Source organism: Antechinus flavipes, chromosome 2 (genome assembly GCF_016432865.1).
Source record: "Antechinus flavipes isolate AdamAnt ecotype Samford, QLD, Australia chromosome 2, AdamAnt_v2, whole genome shotgun sequence".
NCBI classification, from domain to species: Eukaryota; Metazoa; Chordata; class Mammalia; order Dasyuromorphia; family Dasyuridae; genus Antechinus; species Antechinus flavipes.
The window spans coordinates 183,032,156-183,048,531 of NC_067399.1; the positions used below are offsets into that span (position 1 = coordinate 183,032,156).

Consider the following 16,376-nt stretch of genomic DNA (forward strand, 5'->3'; position numbering starts at 1 on the left):
CCTTTCTCCCATATGATTGCTTTTTGGCTGATTGATCATGTAATCCCTTTCTGCCATCTGATTGCTTCTCTGCTGATTGATCATATCAAAGTCCCGAACTTCTAAAGACTCTTTGGGTATAAACTTAGTTGCCATCATGCCCCACTTTTTTTTTTGTTTAAGGTCTTGGAGCTGGCCCTGCCTCTCATTTCCCTGGGTCACTCTACATTCTGAGGCCCAGTGGAAACCTCGGTTGCATTTTGGACAGGTTTTGAATCTTGTTCTCTCACCCTGTCTTCTTACTCTATTTTATGCCTACGTTGAGCTTTCAGATGTCCTACTTTTCCACATTGAAAGCATTGGTGAGTCTCTCTATAAATTCCTTGCCAAGAGGGACTCTGTCTTCCCATGTTCATCATAGTTTGGGTATAATAAGCATTTGTGCCCACTGTGGCACAGCATCTTATGATCTCCTCTAAAGGAGCATCTTTGTGTAGTCCCCATATAATTCTTCTGCAAACCTCATTAGCATTTTCCTTAGTCAGTTGTCTGACAATTATTCTTGTAGCTACATTTTCTCTAATAATTCTTGTGATAGCTGTTTGCAAATGTCCCACAAAATCAGCAAAAGTTTCATTGGGACCTTGCGCTATTTTCATGAAGGCTACCCTGTTGTCTTTCCCTGGGAGGGTGCCCCCAAGCTTTTGTAGCAGCAGCAGCAGTAGCAATTTGCTCATATGCTGCTATGGGGTAATTAATCTGTGCTAAATTGTCTACATACTGACCTTCACCTGCTAGTTGGTCAAAGATGATTTGTATATTAACTTTGGTTTGCCTATTTTGTTGGGCTTGTACCCTGCATAGTTCACTATAAGCCAAAAGCCACAACAAGTTTTGTCCAGGTTCTAAATATGTCCTTGATATACATTTCCAATGACTAGAGATTAAGATTTCATAAGCCAAATTCTCTAGTAACATCTTAACATAAGACGATGTAGCCCCATAAAGAGTGCAAACCTTTTTCAAATGCTTAATTTTTTCCAGATCAAAAGGAATGTATCTTCTCCTTTGTTGAGCTGAAGAGTCAAACTCTTCAATCACAGGATAAGCATTTATTTTTAAATCAGCTATATCCTGTCCTTTTTTTTTTGCTTTAACTAATGCCTTTTGTAATCTTGTCATAGACTGCTTCATAGGTGGTGCTGATTGTGTCACTGCCCCTTCCCCTCCTCCTTCTCCCTCCACCCATGAAGAGTTAATTGAGGGAGGTAGGTCAAGGGATGAGGAATGTCCTAATGGCTCCTGTTGTGAAGCACCACACTCAGAATTGTACTTAACTCTATTCTTATGTGATTCTTCATCCTTTTCACCTAGTTTATCTGGATCCTCCCCCTCCTGATCTTTCTTTCTTTTTTTTTTCTTATTCTAATACTTATATAATTTCTTAAAGCCAATTGTATTCAGTTATATGTATAAAGTATTTCTTTGAAAATTGAGTCAGGTCCATTATCATTGTAGTACACACATAGTTGCTCTCCTACTAATTTCCACTCATCTAGAGCTAATTCTTTTCCTTAGAGAACCAAGGAGATGTGTACTGTACTGTTTCTAAAAGTTCAATGATCTACTCCCAAGTTACAATTAAACCTTAATTTTTTATCAGTCTGATCAAGCTTTGAAAACATTTTCCTTGCAGTGTAGAAATCTCCTTTCTAAACATTTGTCCCACTTTAGCTGATTCTTTAGCCCTTAACAAAGTTTCCTTCTTGTACTCACCCTAATTTCACAGATGTAGGTTCTTGGCCCCACGTTGGGCACCAAAATGTAATGTTGTCTGCTTCAGTTTCCTTGGGGTCTCAGGGAGCAGCTTTTGTTTCAATTTAGTAATCACCAGAAGAGTAGCCAGTGTTAAAGTCCAAAACCTTCATTATCTCTTTGCCTGATGCTGGGCAGCTTTCTGGAAAGCCTTTCAGTCTGGCCTTAGTCTTAGTGGGGGAAGTGCAGGAGGCCAGGCCAGCCACCAGGAAAATCGAAGATCAAATTGAATTTCTCCCCTTGGTTCTGAGAGCTTAAGCTCCTGCCACCAGCCAGTCCTTTGTTTTTCTCTGCCTCTGTCCCTCTAGCTCTGACTCAGCCTAGCTGAGGCTCCCAGTTGATATTCTATACACTGAGCATAAACCAATCATTATATCACTAGGAAACCATTATTTGTTGTAGGATTAAATCAATCATACTGAACTATGCTAAACTAGATAACCATTGTTTTCTTAATTCCGCTTAGTACCTTGTAAGCATCTTTGTTTCAAGTTCAGAGTTCTGGCTTATAACAAGGACACTAGCAAAAAGTCTATCAAAAAGAAAAAAAAAAGCTGCATATTTGCACTAAAGACCATCTGTAATTGGTTGGATGGATGCCTTTATTCTAAAAAGCACAGCAACACTAATGTCTTCTGAGGCTTTCAGTCAGCTTGATTCATTTTCTGATTTAGAATTTCCTATATTCCTGTTCTGGAGTTAGACAGGATAGATTTTTTTTTTTTTTTTAAGGATCAATGCCACAAAATTTTTAAACAACTCCCATGTGAATTTGGTCAAGCCACTTAAGCTCCTTGGGCCTTAGTACTCATCTTTAAAATGAGTGGGGGTTGGACTCAACAGTCCTTAAGTTCTCTTCCAAATCTACTTCTGTGATCCTATTATTTTCTTGGTTAAAAGATATTGAATAAGTCAGATTCTCATGATGGAATAAGCTACTTCCTAAGAATGAGTTAGGCTTTTTCAGAAGCTGCACTAGCTTTTCAAAGACTAAAAAACCCTATTTAGGAAATTGCCTCATTGCCCTTGAATGGTGCCTTCATTGCCTGAAATTGTGCCCAAGTGGCCAGAACTTCATATAAAAATTCTATTGCACTAGATTTTCTTGATGTCTTAGTTACTTCCTGCAAGAAAAGTTAAGCACTTAAAGGAAGCCATTTTAACTTTTGCAAGTTAATAGAGCATCATGTAGTCTCTGGAATACTTGTTTATCAAATGGCATCCTAGTTCCCTGAAAGATTTGATGCAGCTTTATAAGACTCAGAAACCACATTTATTTTTTAAAAGTATTTGCTAAAAAAAGTTGTTTTTATAAATTTTAAATTTCTGCCCTTCTTAAAGAAACACAGCTTTTAGTTTGCTCATAGTAAAAAGGTGTCCATGAAATAACATGGTTAAAATTTATAACTCATGCTAAACAAATTTGGCATTTTTAGGAGGTACTCCTGAAGGACTCTTGAATAGGTACAGCTATCTCTATTTTGGGCATTTAGGCAGCAATAGATAGAGCACTGGGCTTGGAGCCAGGAACACATTTTTCTGAGTTCAAATGTAACCTTAGACATTTTCTAATTGTGTTTACCTCAGTTTCCTCATCTGCAAAAATGACCTGAAAAAGAACATGGCAAACCATGCCATCTTTGTCAAGAAAATCTCAGGTTCACAAAGAATCAGAAAGAAATAAAGTGAATCAACAACAAATATTTATTTTTACCTTTTATAGCAAAAACAACTGTTTTGTATTGATATTTTAGCCTTTTAGATGGCTCAGTCTTAGAATGTATCAAAGTAAGAATTTGTCATTTTACATTGAATTATGTACAACAATTCTGTTTTATATATATATATATATATAATATGTAATTTATTTATGTAGATATAAATATATATGCATATCTTACATATCTGCATATCTACATTTTATTATGAATTATGTATTTCCAACTCAATTACATATATACTAATCATAGCATTATAGTGCTTAGAACTAAAAAGAATCTTAGATATCATCTTATATTTTTATAAAGGAGCAAATTAAATGTCACAAAGGTAAAGTGACTTGCCCAAATTCACTTGGTAAAATCATAATTAGAAACCAGGACTCCTGACTTCTGGTCTAGGGAACTTTTCCTATACTATGTTGCCTAATTGTCATATTTACCAAAATTCTCTTCTCACTGAAAAGTTTTCATATTTTCAGATTTCAAACAGAAGTCAATTATGACACATTAGAAGTTCGAGATGGACCAGCAAATTCTTCACCCCTAATAGGAGAATACCATGGGACCCAAGCACCACAATTTTTGATCAGCACTGGCAACTACATGTACTTACTATTCACTACTGACAATAGCCGTTCAAGTGTTGGATTTCTCATTCACTATGAAAGTAAGTCTTTGGTTGTTTTTCCTGCTTGAATTCATCTTTAAAATGATGATCAAAAAACAGAGGATAAAATATGGGGCTTGTAGTTGTGTTCTTGTGTATAACATGAGAATCTGAAAGTATTCTTCTCAGCTAAATGATTATCAAGGAATTATATCTAAACCATTTCTAACAAATAATCAACCAGACTTTGCTTAAAAACCTTTATAAAAATAGATATGCTTCCTGAATCAGATCATTCAGTTTATGGATATCTCTCATTGTTCAAAAAGAATTTTTCCTTATATTAAATCTAAACCAACATTTCTATACTTTCTACCTGTTGTCTCTATTTTTGCCATCTAGAATCAAACACAAGTCTTCCAAGTAATTTTGCTATCAAATACTTTATGGCAGCTATTCTTTCAGTTATCCTATCTTCTCTGAATTAAATATCCTCATTTCCTTTAGCTAATCCTATTATGGCATGAATCAAACTACTATAGTATTTAAGGCTTACAAAGCATTTTATAAATAGCATGCCATTTAATCCTCATAATAATTCAGAGAAATAGTTGTTATTATTGGGTCTGGAAGACTGAACTTCCTGAGTGAAAATCTGGCCTAAGATACTTACTGGGTTTTTTCATTCCACACAAGTCACTTAGCCCTTTTGCCTCAGTTTCCTCATCTATCAAATGATCTGGAGAAGAAAATAGCAAACCAGATTATCTCTTCTATGAAAACACTAATTGAGATCATGAAGAGTCAAATGTGATGGAAAAATGACTCAACAAAAGTTGCTTTTATCATCTCCAATTTACAGATAAGAAACTGAGCCAAATAGAAGTTGAATGACTTGCCGCAAATTAAAAATGTTTGTAAATGTCTGAAAAATTCAAACTCGGGTCTTTCTGACTGAAATTCTGGCACCATTTAGCTGCCTCATTGATTTACAACAAGAAGAGATATTAAAAGGCATTGGGTCAAACCTTCTCTTTTTATAGATAACAAAAGCGAGAGTCAAGGAAGTTATGACTTGTCTATAATCACAGAGCCAGTAAGTATCAGGAATGGCATTTGAATCATCATAGTAAACATGTCAGTTTGCTATACTGTTTGCCCTGTGGATGTGAATTTATAAACAAACATTTGTTAAGTATAAGAATAATATTATTAAATTTCCCTCTTTTTTTGTATTAAATGACTTTTTTTCATTTATGTAGACAGGAGAACTTTAAAACCTGCCAGAATGTAAATAGACTGTGAGGATCCTAATGTATAACTTTTAATGGATTCAATTTTTGATCCCATGAAATTTATTGATGAGATGATTATTTCATTTGAAATTTTACTAAAATAGTTATCTAAATAGAGTTAGAAAAGGTTTAATTAATGCTAATCTGCTAATCAGCAAGTATTTATTAAGCACTTATAATGTATCTTGCAGGGAAGAAAGACAAAGAATGGCACAATCTTTATTCTCAAAAAGCTTGTAATTTAAAGAGGGAGATGTGAATACACATATAAAGCAATAATATATAATTTACATATACAATAAGAATATATATTCTCACATTTGTTAATGTTCACATATACATACACAAAATCAGGAAAGGCTTCAAAGTTCATATATGATAAATAATAAACTAGAAAATTTTCTTATTAGGATAAATGAGCTAAGAAATTTACATTATCTATTTACAAGGCACTATGAGAATCATTTGGGAGGAGGCAGAGTATGATATGATAGGTTTTCCTTTTTTCCAGAAACTTAAGTCTAGTGTGCAATATATTTTACATTTTTAAGAATCTTGTACATGTCACACATCCCCATCACTATTCCACTAAATGTGTTTATACAATTATTCTTAGAAGCTCCTTAGAACATTAATCTTCCCAAATTTAAAATTCCCAAAAAATCTTTCCAAAATCAAGGCCTTTCCAAAATCTCGTTCCTATTTCAGCTTTTCACATCTCTCCCTCACATAAATCCAGTTCATTGCATGTCATGCCATCACGTCCTTAATTTCATGGTTCACTTTGAGAATGAGGGACAAGCAACAACACCAACCTTTTCTGATTATTTACTAGTATTGTATTCCTAACTCCAAAATATCCAAAGATCCATATTCAAGCCACTATTCCTGATTTCTGGGTTGTATCGGGGTCTGGCAGTATTACAAAAGAAAACCATATGCTTTTTCCTCAGATCCTGACCTTCAAATTTGTTCTAATGCTCAAGAAGACATCCTAAGGGGAGTCGGGAGAATGGAGGTTCCCTGTCCCATCTCTGATTTTACTACTAGGGTTTCAGTGTCCAAATTGCAAGTTGTGTTGCAAATGAGGCATCCTAGTATATAGGAAAGCAGACAGCACATGGTTCAAGACCCCAACTGGTGCTATCCAATCATTCCTGAAGCAGGGTTCCCTCAGAAAGGCTCCAAAGGCAAAGGAAAAACATAGGAAGGGAAAAGACAGGAAACAAGAAGGAAAGGTAGGGACTTACTAGTCCTGATGAGAGGCTGGATTCAAAATGATTCTCGGAGAAATGAGTCCAAAAGAAGGGAGAGATGAAGGGATCTGTCCTAAACTCTGCCCTCTCAGATTTCCAGTTAAATGTAATAGGAGAGCAGGTTCTAAACAAGAATTATCAAGAAATCCAGATTGCTTTTTCAAAGGAAGAGGCTTTATTATCTTAAAAATAGAACAGAACAAAGCAGCATCAAAGACCAGTTGGTCTGAGGACCTTGATTTATAAGAATAGTTGTCTCCTCTCCTGGAGTACCTCTTTATCCTCTGGTAGGGATTCAAAAGGTTGAAGGGGCTGGGGGGGAGGAAGAGGAACAGACCTTGAAACTTTTAGCATGAGCCAAGCTTCTTATACTTGGCTGAGTGGGCAACAGAATCTTGTTTTTCTGTCTCCTGCAATTAGCTGTCCACACAGGAAAGAACAAAGGTAGGTCTTGCTTGGGCCTATTCTAAAACCTTTTCAGTGTCTTTGTAGAGAAAAAACCCAAACTCCAAAGAGTCAGACATAACTGAATGATACCAATAGTCCTCTGATATTGAATTTATCCTAAATTTAACTTGCCTCCATTTTTTTGTTCACTGTATTCTCTAGATTTAAAATTCAATTCCTCCACCTCTCATCTCTCTTTGTTGCCACTCTACCTTTTCATTGATTCATTATAAATAGCATTCCCTAAATTAAGTCCTACTTGACACCATTTGAAGTGCTCTATCTGAATTTCTAGTACTTTGCACTTCTTATATATTTATCATAGTCTAATTTGTATCACATTTAAAAAGTACTCACCAAGCATATTGTACCTATTTGACCTCCTTTTCTAATTCATATTATTTGCTCTCCTTACTTTATATAATAGTCTCCTAATAAACTAAAATTAAAAAAAAGTGAATGAATGAAAGAAGCAAAGAAGGAAGGGATAGAAATAGGATATGGGAAAAAGTTATAGAAAAGAACAGAAGAAATTTGTCAGCTCAAAAGAGATATACACAATCTCCCTTTTAAGTGAAAACTTAATTTTTATAATCATAGATTTAGAGAATTAAAAAGAACCTCAAGTAACCATCTAATTAAAATATGCTTTAAAAGATTCCATACTATAATATCTCCTGGTTTTCTGGTTTCTAGTTGAAGATTTCCAAGGAGGGGGAAACCACCATCTCTCAAGGCAATCTATTCCATCTTTGATCTGTTTAAAATATTAAGAAGGTTTTTTTTTTTTTTCACTGACATAGTGAAAGGCAAAAATGGGAAAGAGGATGAAGTGAAAATGTGAAAATATGGTTTTTGATTTGTAATTAACTATAGTACCTTGAAATTTACAAAAGAGTCAATAACTTAATGTTACTTGTTGTTATACTAGAATTCCTAACAAGTTGTAAAATGATTTCTATTGATGTTATTTTTGTCTTTCATGGTCCTAGAGTTCCTAATGACAAGCCAATTGTGATCAGGTAGACAAAAGAGAGAGAAAGCAATCTATCCACTGTTTAAGCAAATCCTTAAATCAATACGAATTGTTAATATTACTGGCTGATGACTTTCTTTTAATTTTTTTCCATCTTATTTATGCTAGAGTAACTGACCTGATAAGTGCTTTGAGTTATTTTCTGCCTTAGAAACATTTTTTTTAATATATAAAAGCAGATAGAGAAGAGAGAGAAGTATCTAGGGAAATCTAAATTTGCTCTCCCCCCCAATTAGTATTAAATTGGGCATACCTCACTGCATTAGATTGATGTGCCTAAATTTGAAATAGAGTACTTGTACTTTAGCTTGTGAAATGAGCCTAAATTGCTTTTGTTTGGTTGACTGGATCCATTGGGTCAATCATTCAAGCAGTCTTCTGCCCCAGATTCTCTAATTATGGGCATCCTGCCCTGAATAGATATTAAAGATACTTAAAAGCTGCAGAGATAAAGCATGTCTCCAGCAGTTTAGATGATATTACAAGATCTACACGGATAAAATTTATAAATCATGCTGAAATTTTCAAAACAAAAATAGTATTGAAATTATTTAAAAACTCCCTCCCAAAAAACCCACTACTTGTATTTCAAAGTATTATGTTGCTTAAATTGATTTTAAAGTGGAAATAATTGAGAAATTTTATTTCTGTTTATTTTGTGCTTTGTTGTGTTTATGTAATAGAACATTTACAAACCTGTAATCTGTACATCTTTTTTTAAAGTTCATTTTATTAGATTTAGTTTTATCTTTCACTGAGACCAAAAAAAAAAAAAAAAAAAAGTGGGGGGGAGGATAAGTAATAAACTGGAAGCTCTAAGGAACCTCAGAAGCCGATTTCATTTTATATAAATAATCCATAGAGGTGAAATTATTTGCCTTAAGTCTAATAGATGGTATATGACAGAGGTGGAATCTGAACCAGATTTCCTAACTTCAAAGCAAGAATCTTTCAATGCTCACAAATCCTTAATTTTAGAAGTATTCTTTTTGGAAATCATTTTTCCATAATCTTTCATTCCTCCCAATACACTACTCCTGGTAGCATAGAGGTATTAAATTAGGAAAGAAAACATTCTTTACTTTCCCATACTTTTATTATGTTAGCCTACTATGTGCCAGATACTGATCTAAGCCCTTAGATTAAAAAGAAGCAAAAAACAAAACCAAACAAACCAACTCTCCCCCCCACCCAAGTATCTGCCCTCAAGGGTCTTACCTTCTAAAGGGAGAAACAATATGCAAACAAATATTTATAAAGTAAGCTATATACAGCATAGGATAAATAGAGCATGATTAACATAGGAAAGGCACTAGAATTTAAAGAGGGTAAGCAAAGATTTCAATAAAAGCTGGCATTTTATCTGGAACCTAAGTGAAGTCCACAAAGCCAGCACACCAAGCTGAGAAAAGACAAACTTGCAAGTATAGGGGACAGCCAAAAAAAAAAAAAAAAAAATACGAACACCTGAAAGATGAACTATCTTGTTTGTGGAACATCCAGGAAGTCAGTGTCACTGTATCAAAGAAAACATGATATGGAGTAAGGTTTTAGAAGTTTGGAAAGGTATAGAGGAATTATTATGAAGGGCTTTGAATGCCAAACAAAACATTTTGTATTTGATTGTAGAGATTAAGGCCCCTTGCTAATCCTTTTTATTTCAACACATACTTTGTTTTCTTCTCAGAAATATTGCTCATTTGATGATTCCTTCTTTTTTCTTTAAGATCTCCATTTAAATTAAATTGAAATCAAAGAGATAAATGACTTGGCAGGGTTGTATACCTCATTAAATAGCAGAAGGGGATTCAGATTCATATAGTAGAGGAGGGATTTATGAGGGGAAAGACTGAAATGATCTGATCTGATCTACACTTTAGAAAAATTACTTTGGTGGCTGTGTGAAAGAGAGAGACTTGAGGCAGACAGTCCCATTAGCAGATTATTGCAATAGTAGACAAATGAGATGATGAAGACCTGGAAGTATCAGAGAAGAAAAGGAGACACATTCTAAAGAAGTTGCAAAGGTACAATTGGCAGGTTTTGACAATAGATTGGATGGGGAGAGGAGTGGGGAATGGGTGAGAATGAGAGATAGTGAGATAATGACTCCTAGATTGCAAATTTGGAGAGAGTAGTTTCTGTGCAGTGGTAAAGTTGGAACCAGATTTAATGGGATTATATTAGAGTGAGAGGAAAGATAGCAGAGGCACCTAATGTAGATTAGCTTTATAAAGTGGTTAGCTGCAAAGAGCAGAAGAGATATAATAGACATAGAAGAATCAAGATTTTTTCAGGATGGGAGAGATATGTGAATGATTGTAAAGCCAGCAGATGGGGAGAGATTGGAAATAAGTGAAAGTATGGGGATGACAGAGGAGTCAATCTATTAGAAGGTATGAGATGGAATGAGTTTGCTGGTAAAGGTTGGCCTTCATAATGAGTAAAGTCACTTTATCATATGAGACAGTGATAAAAGAGGAAATAGCAGAAAGCATCTGAGTGATAAGGGATGAGAGGAGAGAAGAATAAGTTTATGGTGAATGGCTTCCATCTCTTTTGCAAATATAAGGCAAAATTCTCATCTGAGAGAGTAGAAGGGAGAGCCACTGGAATTTTGTGGAGGTATGACAAATTTTACAAGAATCACACTGGAAATCACAGACATTCTTTACAAATTTTTTTACAAAAATTACAAGTTGTAATATATGATTGTGATGGAATACTACTGTGTTATAACAATGAGCTCAATGATCTTTTAAAAAATGAAGAGCTGAGTAGTTGGGAATTTTGTGGGAGAGTCCACTTGTATGTTGAAGTTCATAAACATGAGGCAAGAGTTGAGGAGAGAAAAAATATGAGTCAGATACCAAACACATTAAGGAAACAAGAGGAATGGCAGGATGTCTTAAAAAATAGCTGCCAGGATTTTGATTGGGTGGTCGATATGTGTGTATATAAAGGATATAGAGATAGAACAATATTGAAGATAGCTTATATTGTCAGTATGCTGAAAGAAATGAAGCTCAGATAGAAAAGGATGTTAACAATATATTCACTTATATGTTCTAGTAGGAAATAGGTGAATGGAAAGAAGGATGGCACCATTAACACTTTTCCTATTCTATTTACCTGAAATTGGTACCTCTAAATAGTGACAATAGAGCTGGTGTCTCAAAACTACTAAATGACTGAGGCCATAGTTAAACTCAGATCTTGCTGACTCCAGATCCAGTTCTGCTATTTATCTAACTTCTAAAAGTAGCTTGATTTATATACCGTGTTTCCCCGATAATAAGACACTGTCTTATTTTTTTTTCTTGGACAGAAAAACACCAGAGGGCTTATTTTCAGGGGAGGGCTTATTTTAATGAACATTGACAGCAATTTTAATAAACAGGTAAATGTGAACAAAAAAAAAAAGTACCTTTATTCAATAATGATCATATCATCTTCTTCAACAACATCGTCATAAGTGTCCATACCCTGAATTCCGTCCTGGATGTCTTGCGCCTCTATTTCCTTCAGAAGAAGTGGACCCAATCTGTCATGTCCAGCAATATAGCTCTCTTTAAATGAACATGTCTTGTCCAGGTAACCTGCTCGTAGTGCCTTGGTGACACAGCTGTCAGTAATTTTATCCCATGACTTCTTCACCCAAGTCACAACTTCTTGCAGACAGGGCTTCACAAAGTTTCCACGCTGATTTCTTTCCATTCTATTTTCAATGTAGTCATTGACTTCCATGCGCAAATGGTCCTTGAATGGCTTGTTTATTGCAATATCAAGGGTCTGGAGATAGGCAGTCATTCCTGCAGGAATCATTACTTGATCTATTCTCTCTGCAAGGAAGTTCTTCATTTCTTTAGAGTGGTGAGTGCTGGCTGAATCCCAGATTATCAGACCTCTTTGGTTACCTCGCATAACAAGTGGCAGCATTAAATCAACCCACTTTCCTATAACGGCTTGTGTACACCAGGCTTTTTCGGTTTCAAGAATGTAAATGCCTGATACATGTTCAATCTTATCTTTCTTGCCCTTACTGATGATTAGAGGTGTGTCTTTCTTTCCATCTAAATGAATTGCCAAAACACAGGTGACCCGTGCAGACAGAATAATAAAATTATGACTATCAGTCCTTCTTTTCACTCCATCATGCCCCTCAATAATGTTTTAACCCTATCATGCTCCCTGAGTGCTCCTTCTATCCTCCATGATGCCCCCTGAGTTCTTCTTTTATCCTTCATCATGCCCCTTTTATCCTCCATTGTGCCCCCTCACTACCGCTTACATACCGGGTTTTTATGTTGTCCTGCCTCAGCTCTCCTCCGCAGCACTGCTCTCAATGGAGCCAGCAAGCAAATCACTGGGGAAGAACAGGATGATGCGCTCACTGCTGCAGCTCTGATTGGATGCAGCTCGGAGCGCGGTGTGCGTTTCACTGCGGGGGGGGGGGGGGAGAGGGGAGGGAAGGGAAGAAGGGGATGGTGCATACAGAGGGTACCGTAATGTAGCGTGTAGCGCAGGGGATCACCTTCACTACAGTAGCAATCTCAATAGGGCTTATTTTTGGGGAGGGCTTATTTTAGAGTAATCTTACACAGTAAGGGGAGGGCTTATTTTTGGGATAGGTCTTATTATCGGGAAAACACGGTAGTACATTAATGTTTGCAAAACAATTAATGACATAATCTCATTTGTATCTCAAAACAATCCTATAAAATAGATGCTTTTTTTATTCCCTCTTCAAAACTAAGGCTGAGAGACATGTCAAGTATATTGTCCAGAAAGATGGATCGAGGATAGAAGAATCAGTTTAGTTTTAGTGTACATGGGTTTTAGAAAACAGGATCTCTCTCCTCTTGTATCATCATTGGGTTATTATGTTGAGGAGCAATATTGAGTAATGTTCATGTTATCTGAGGCTCTTGCTGTTTCAGAGCTTCCACAAAACAAAATAGCCATATTTCCCTTCCCTGAGAGAAGTAGTACCCAATGACATTGTTTGACACAGAAAGTATTCCTTAACAACAGAAAGGATTTCACCTTTGGAGAATGAGGGAATTAGAAAGGCATTCCAGGAATGAGGGATGGATATCATAATGTCCCATAATGCTTAATCTCACAAATATCTGAAAAACAGGTTTTTTTGGTTATTGTTATTTTTGTCAAAATTTGAAATGGATTCTTTTGAGTTAAAGCACTGATATCACTATTAGAATATGTACAAACATAATTTAATTATTTCTTCAGGAGTAGATTATTATTCCCTCCAAGCAAAGCTTGTATCTTTTTTTTTTTCATTTTTGAATTCTTGGTGCCTAGCATTGAACAAAGCAGTTCCTTAATAAATATTTGTTAGGTGAATGATTGTATCCTCTATGGTAAGTATTCTCTATTGTACACTTAATTTGAGTTAACCTGTTGTATCAATCCATCAAATATCCTTTATTCCAAAGAAAACCAAGAAACTCAAGGAGTCTCAAAAACTACCCTTAATAAATTCAAGAACCTAAGCCTAGATAATGAAATATATTATTGGGCAACAAAAGAACTAGCAGATGAGGTTTTTGAGGCACTGTTGGGGAAATCAAAGATTGTAAAGTACTGTAGAATTAGAGAAGGGTTGACCACATTTTTAGGAAAGTTGTTTGTGAAATGTAGGCCAAATTTGACTTTAGTTATAGGAAAATTCTAATTAACATTCTTAATTGATATTGTCATTGTTGTTGTTGTGATTGTCATTGTTAAAGGTGTGGTAGTAAATATCTAGAAAAGAAAGTAGTAATAACAAAAAAACAAGAATAACACATGCTAGACTATATTTTCCTATCTGACAGAGTATCTGTATTGATAGATCAGGCAACTGTTGCAGTTGCCTGGTGCTTAGAATTTGACAAAGCCTCTCATGCTATTTTTATGGACAAAAACAAAAATAAATATATAGGCTATAAAATTAAAGGTGAATTAAACACTAGTTGCGTGCTTAGACCAAATGATTAGTAATTTGTAGGCAACATGAATGGTAGAGTGACCCTGGCCTATTTTACATGTTTATCAACAATGTGGATAATTTTTGGAGGGCTGAGGCAATTTGGGTTAACTGACTTGCATAGGGTCATACAGTAAGTGTTAAATGTTTGAGGCTGGATTTGAACTCATGTCTTCCTGACTTCAGGCAGATGCTCCATTCACTATGCCATTTAGCTGACTCTTAGACAAAATTGTTATGACATGTTTATCAAATATATAGAGTATTAAAAAAAAAAAAAATAGACCCAGAGCAATAGAAAACACACTGAATTACAGAGTCAAGATTTAAAAATATTTTAGCAAGCTATAATAATAGCAAGCCATTAAATGGAAATTTAATAGGGGGAAATGCAAAATCTTACACTAAGTTAAAATCCATTTAAATTGCAAAACAGGCATGGTTATATAGCAATTCATCTGGAACATATTCATTGGAATACAAGTTCAGTATGGTTCAAAGTGTGACATGGCAGCCAAGAAACCTAGTTTGACCTTAGGAAGTGAGAGTTTTAGGTTTCAGAAATAAGAAATTGGTAGTTGCCTGGTTAGATAACATTTGGGATGTTGTTTAATTTTGGATGTCACTTTTTGAATTAGATATTAACAGCCTATAGAGTGTAGAGGGGGAAAATCGCAAGAAGATGAAGGACCTTGAGAACATGTCATATGAAAAGCAGTTGAAGTTAATTCTGGTTAGGTTGGAAAAGAAAGATGTAGAGAGAAGTTGATAATTACTTTCAAATATTGAAAAGATATTCTCTGGAGGGATTGTACTTTGGCCTTTGAGGATAAAATTAGGAACAATGGTAAATGTTACAAAGCAATAAATTGAAGTTTGATATTGTAATGCCACAGAAACTGAGGCAAGATAGAGATTAGAGAGTTTTAAATATTTTATTTGGGTTTCTGAGAGGTAGAGATTTTCTGGGACTAAAGGATCCATTTTGGTCCCAGGGCTGATGTCTCAAAGCATTCAACAACAGCAGCAGCAGCAGCAGCAGCAGCAGCAGCAGCAGCATCAAATGTGAGATTCCAGTGGTTTTTATATATGTAGCTATAAGTGATCAGCGTAGACAAAGGCAGGGGTTGGAGTGCTAGCATTGGTAAATGGTGGGAATTTCCAAGGACCATCAATCCAGTTCTGACAGGTTGGGGGTAGGACCATAAATTCTGATAAACTAGGAGTAGTTAGGAGCCAGAATGTCTGAACTCTCTCTTATCTGGGATTATATATTTAGTTTATAACTTTAGAGTAGCCACTCCAAAGATATATCAGTTCTAGTGGTCTGGGTTTGGGGGAGTTCAACTAGGGGATTGAGACAGAACAATTCAAGGAACTGAGGCAGAACAATTTAGGAAAACTGAGAAGATAATTTAGAGAAACTGAGGCAGGACAATTAAAGGAAACTGTGGCACAATAATATAAAACACAACTTCATGTCGATTAGAGATAGGCAAAAATAAAATGCACCTCTTTAAGAAATAACAGGATCTTCTTCACTAGCAATTTTCAGTCATTGGTTAGACATCTAGACTACAAAGAATGTCATCATTTTTCAGGAACTGGTTGGACTAAATGTTATCTAGCATGCTTTTTGACTTTGAGATTTTGTAATCCTGTGAAGTAGACTCAGATGAAACAAAATAGAATCATTACATTCTGATGGGGAAGGGAGTTGGGCGAAAATTATAGTATATAACTTGTCTAAGATAAGGTATTGGAAAATTAAAAGCAGCAGGACAACAGTAGGTCCCTAGGAAAGTGAGTGAATGCATATGATGGGGAACCAATAGACATAAAAAGGAAGATAGAGGAATACTCATTTTCACATCCATTCAATCTTTATTGAGAGTAAACCCTGCCTATTTAGCTTAAATGATCAAACTCATTTGTTTTTTAAAACATAATGTTTATTGTTCTTTCTTGATCTATCTTTAGGCCCCACGGAGACTACAATCTATGTTTCACTTAGTAAGGAACATAGACTATTTAAATTTCCTTTATGTTTAGACTTGTCATGTTATGAAAAGAACAATAATATTGTTCTTTGGAATTAATTCTTCAATGACACCTTAAGACAAGTCAGATAATTTAAACTTCATGAATTGGAGGGGAGGGGATTTTCTGAATGTTCAGTGGAACAGTTCTGAAGATTTCGTTTTTGTCAATTCCTTTTAGAAGCTTTG

The 16,376-nt window shown here is 35.3% G+C and overlaps 1 protein-coding gene across 1 annotated transcript in view; it reads left to right on the forward strand.

Moving 5' to 3' along the window:
- Positions 1-16,376, forward strand: part of CSMD1 (CUB and Sushi multiple domains 1) — a 2,716,069-nt gene that overhangs the window by 2,103,987 nt on the left and 595,706 nt on the right. Inside the window, exon 17 of the mRNA XM_051975995.1 lies at positions 3,995-4,182. Within this exon, the coding sequence (XP_051831955.1) occupies positions 3,995-4,182 (188 nt within the window). The remainder of the gene's footprint in view (positions 1-3,994; positions 4,183-16,376) is intronic.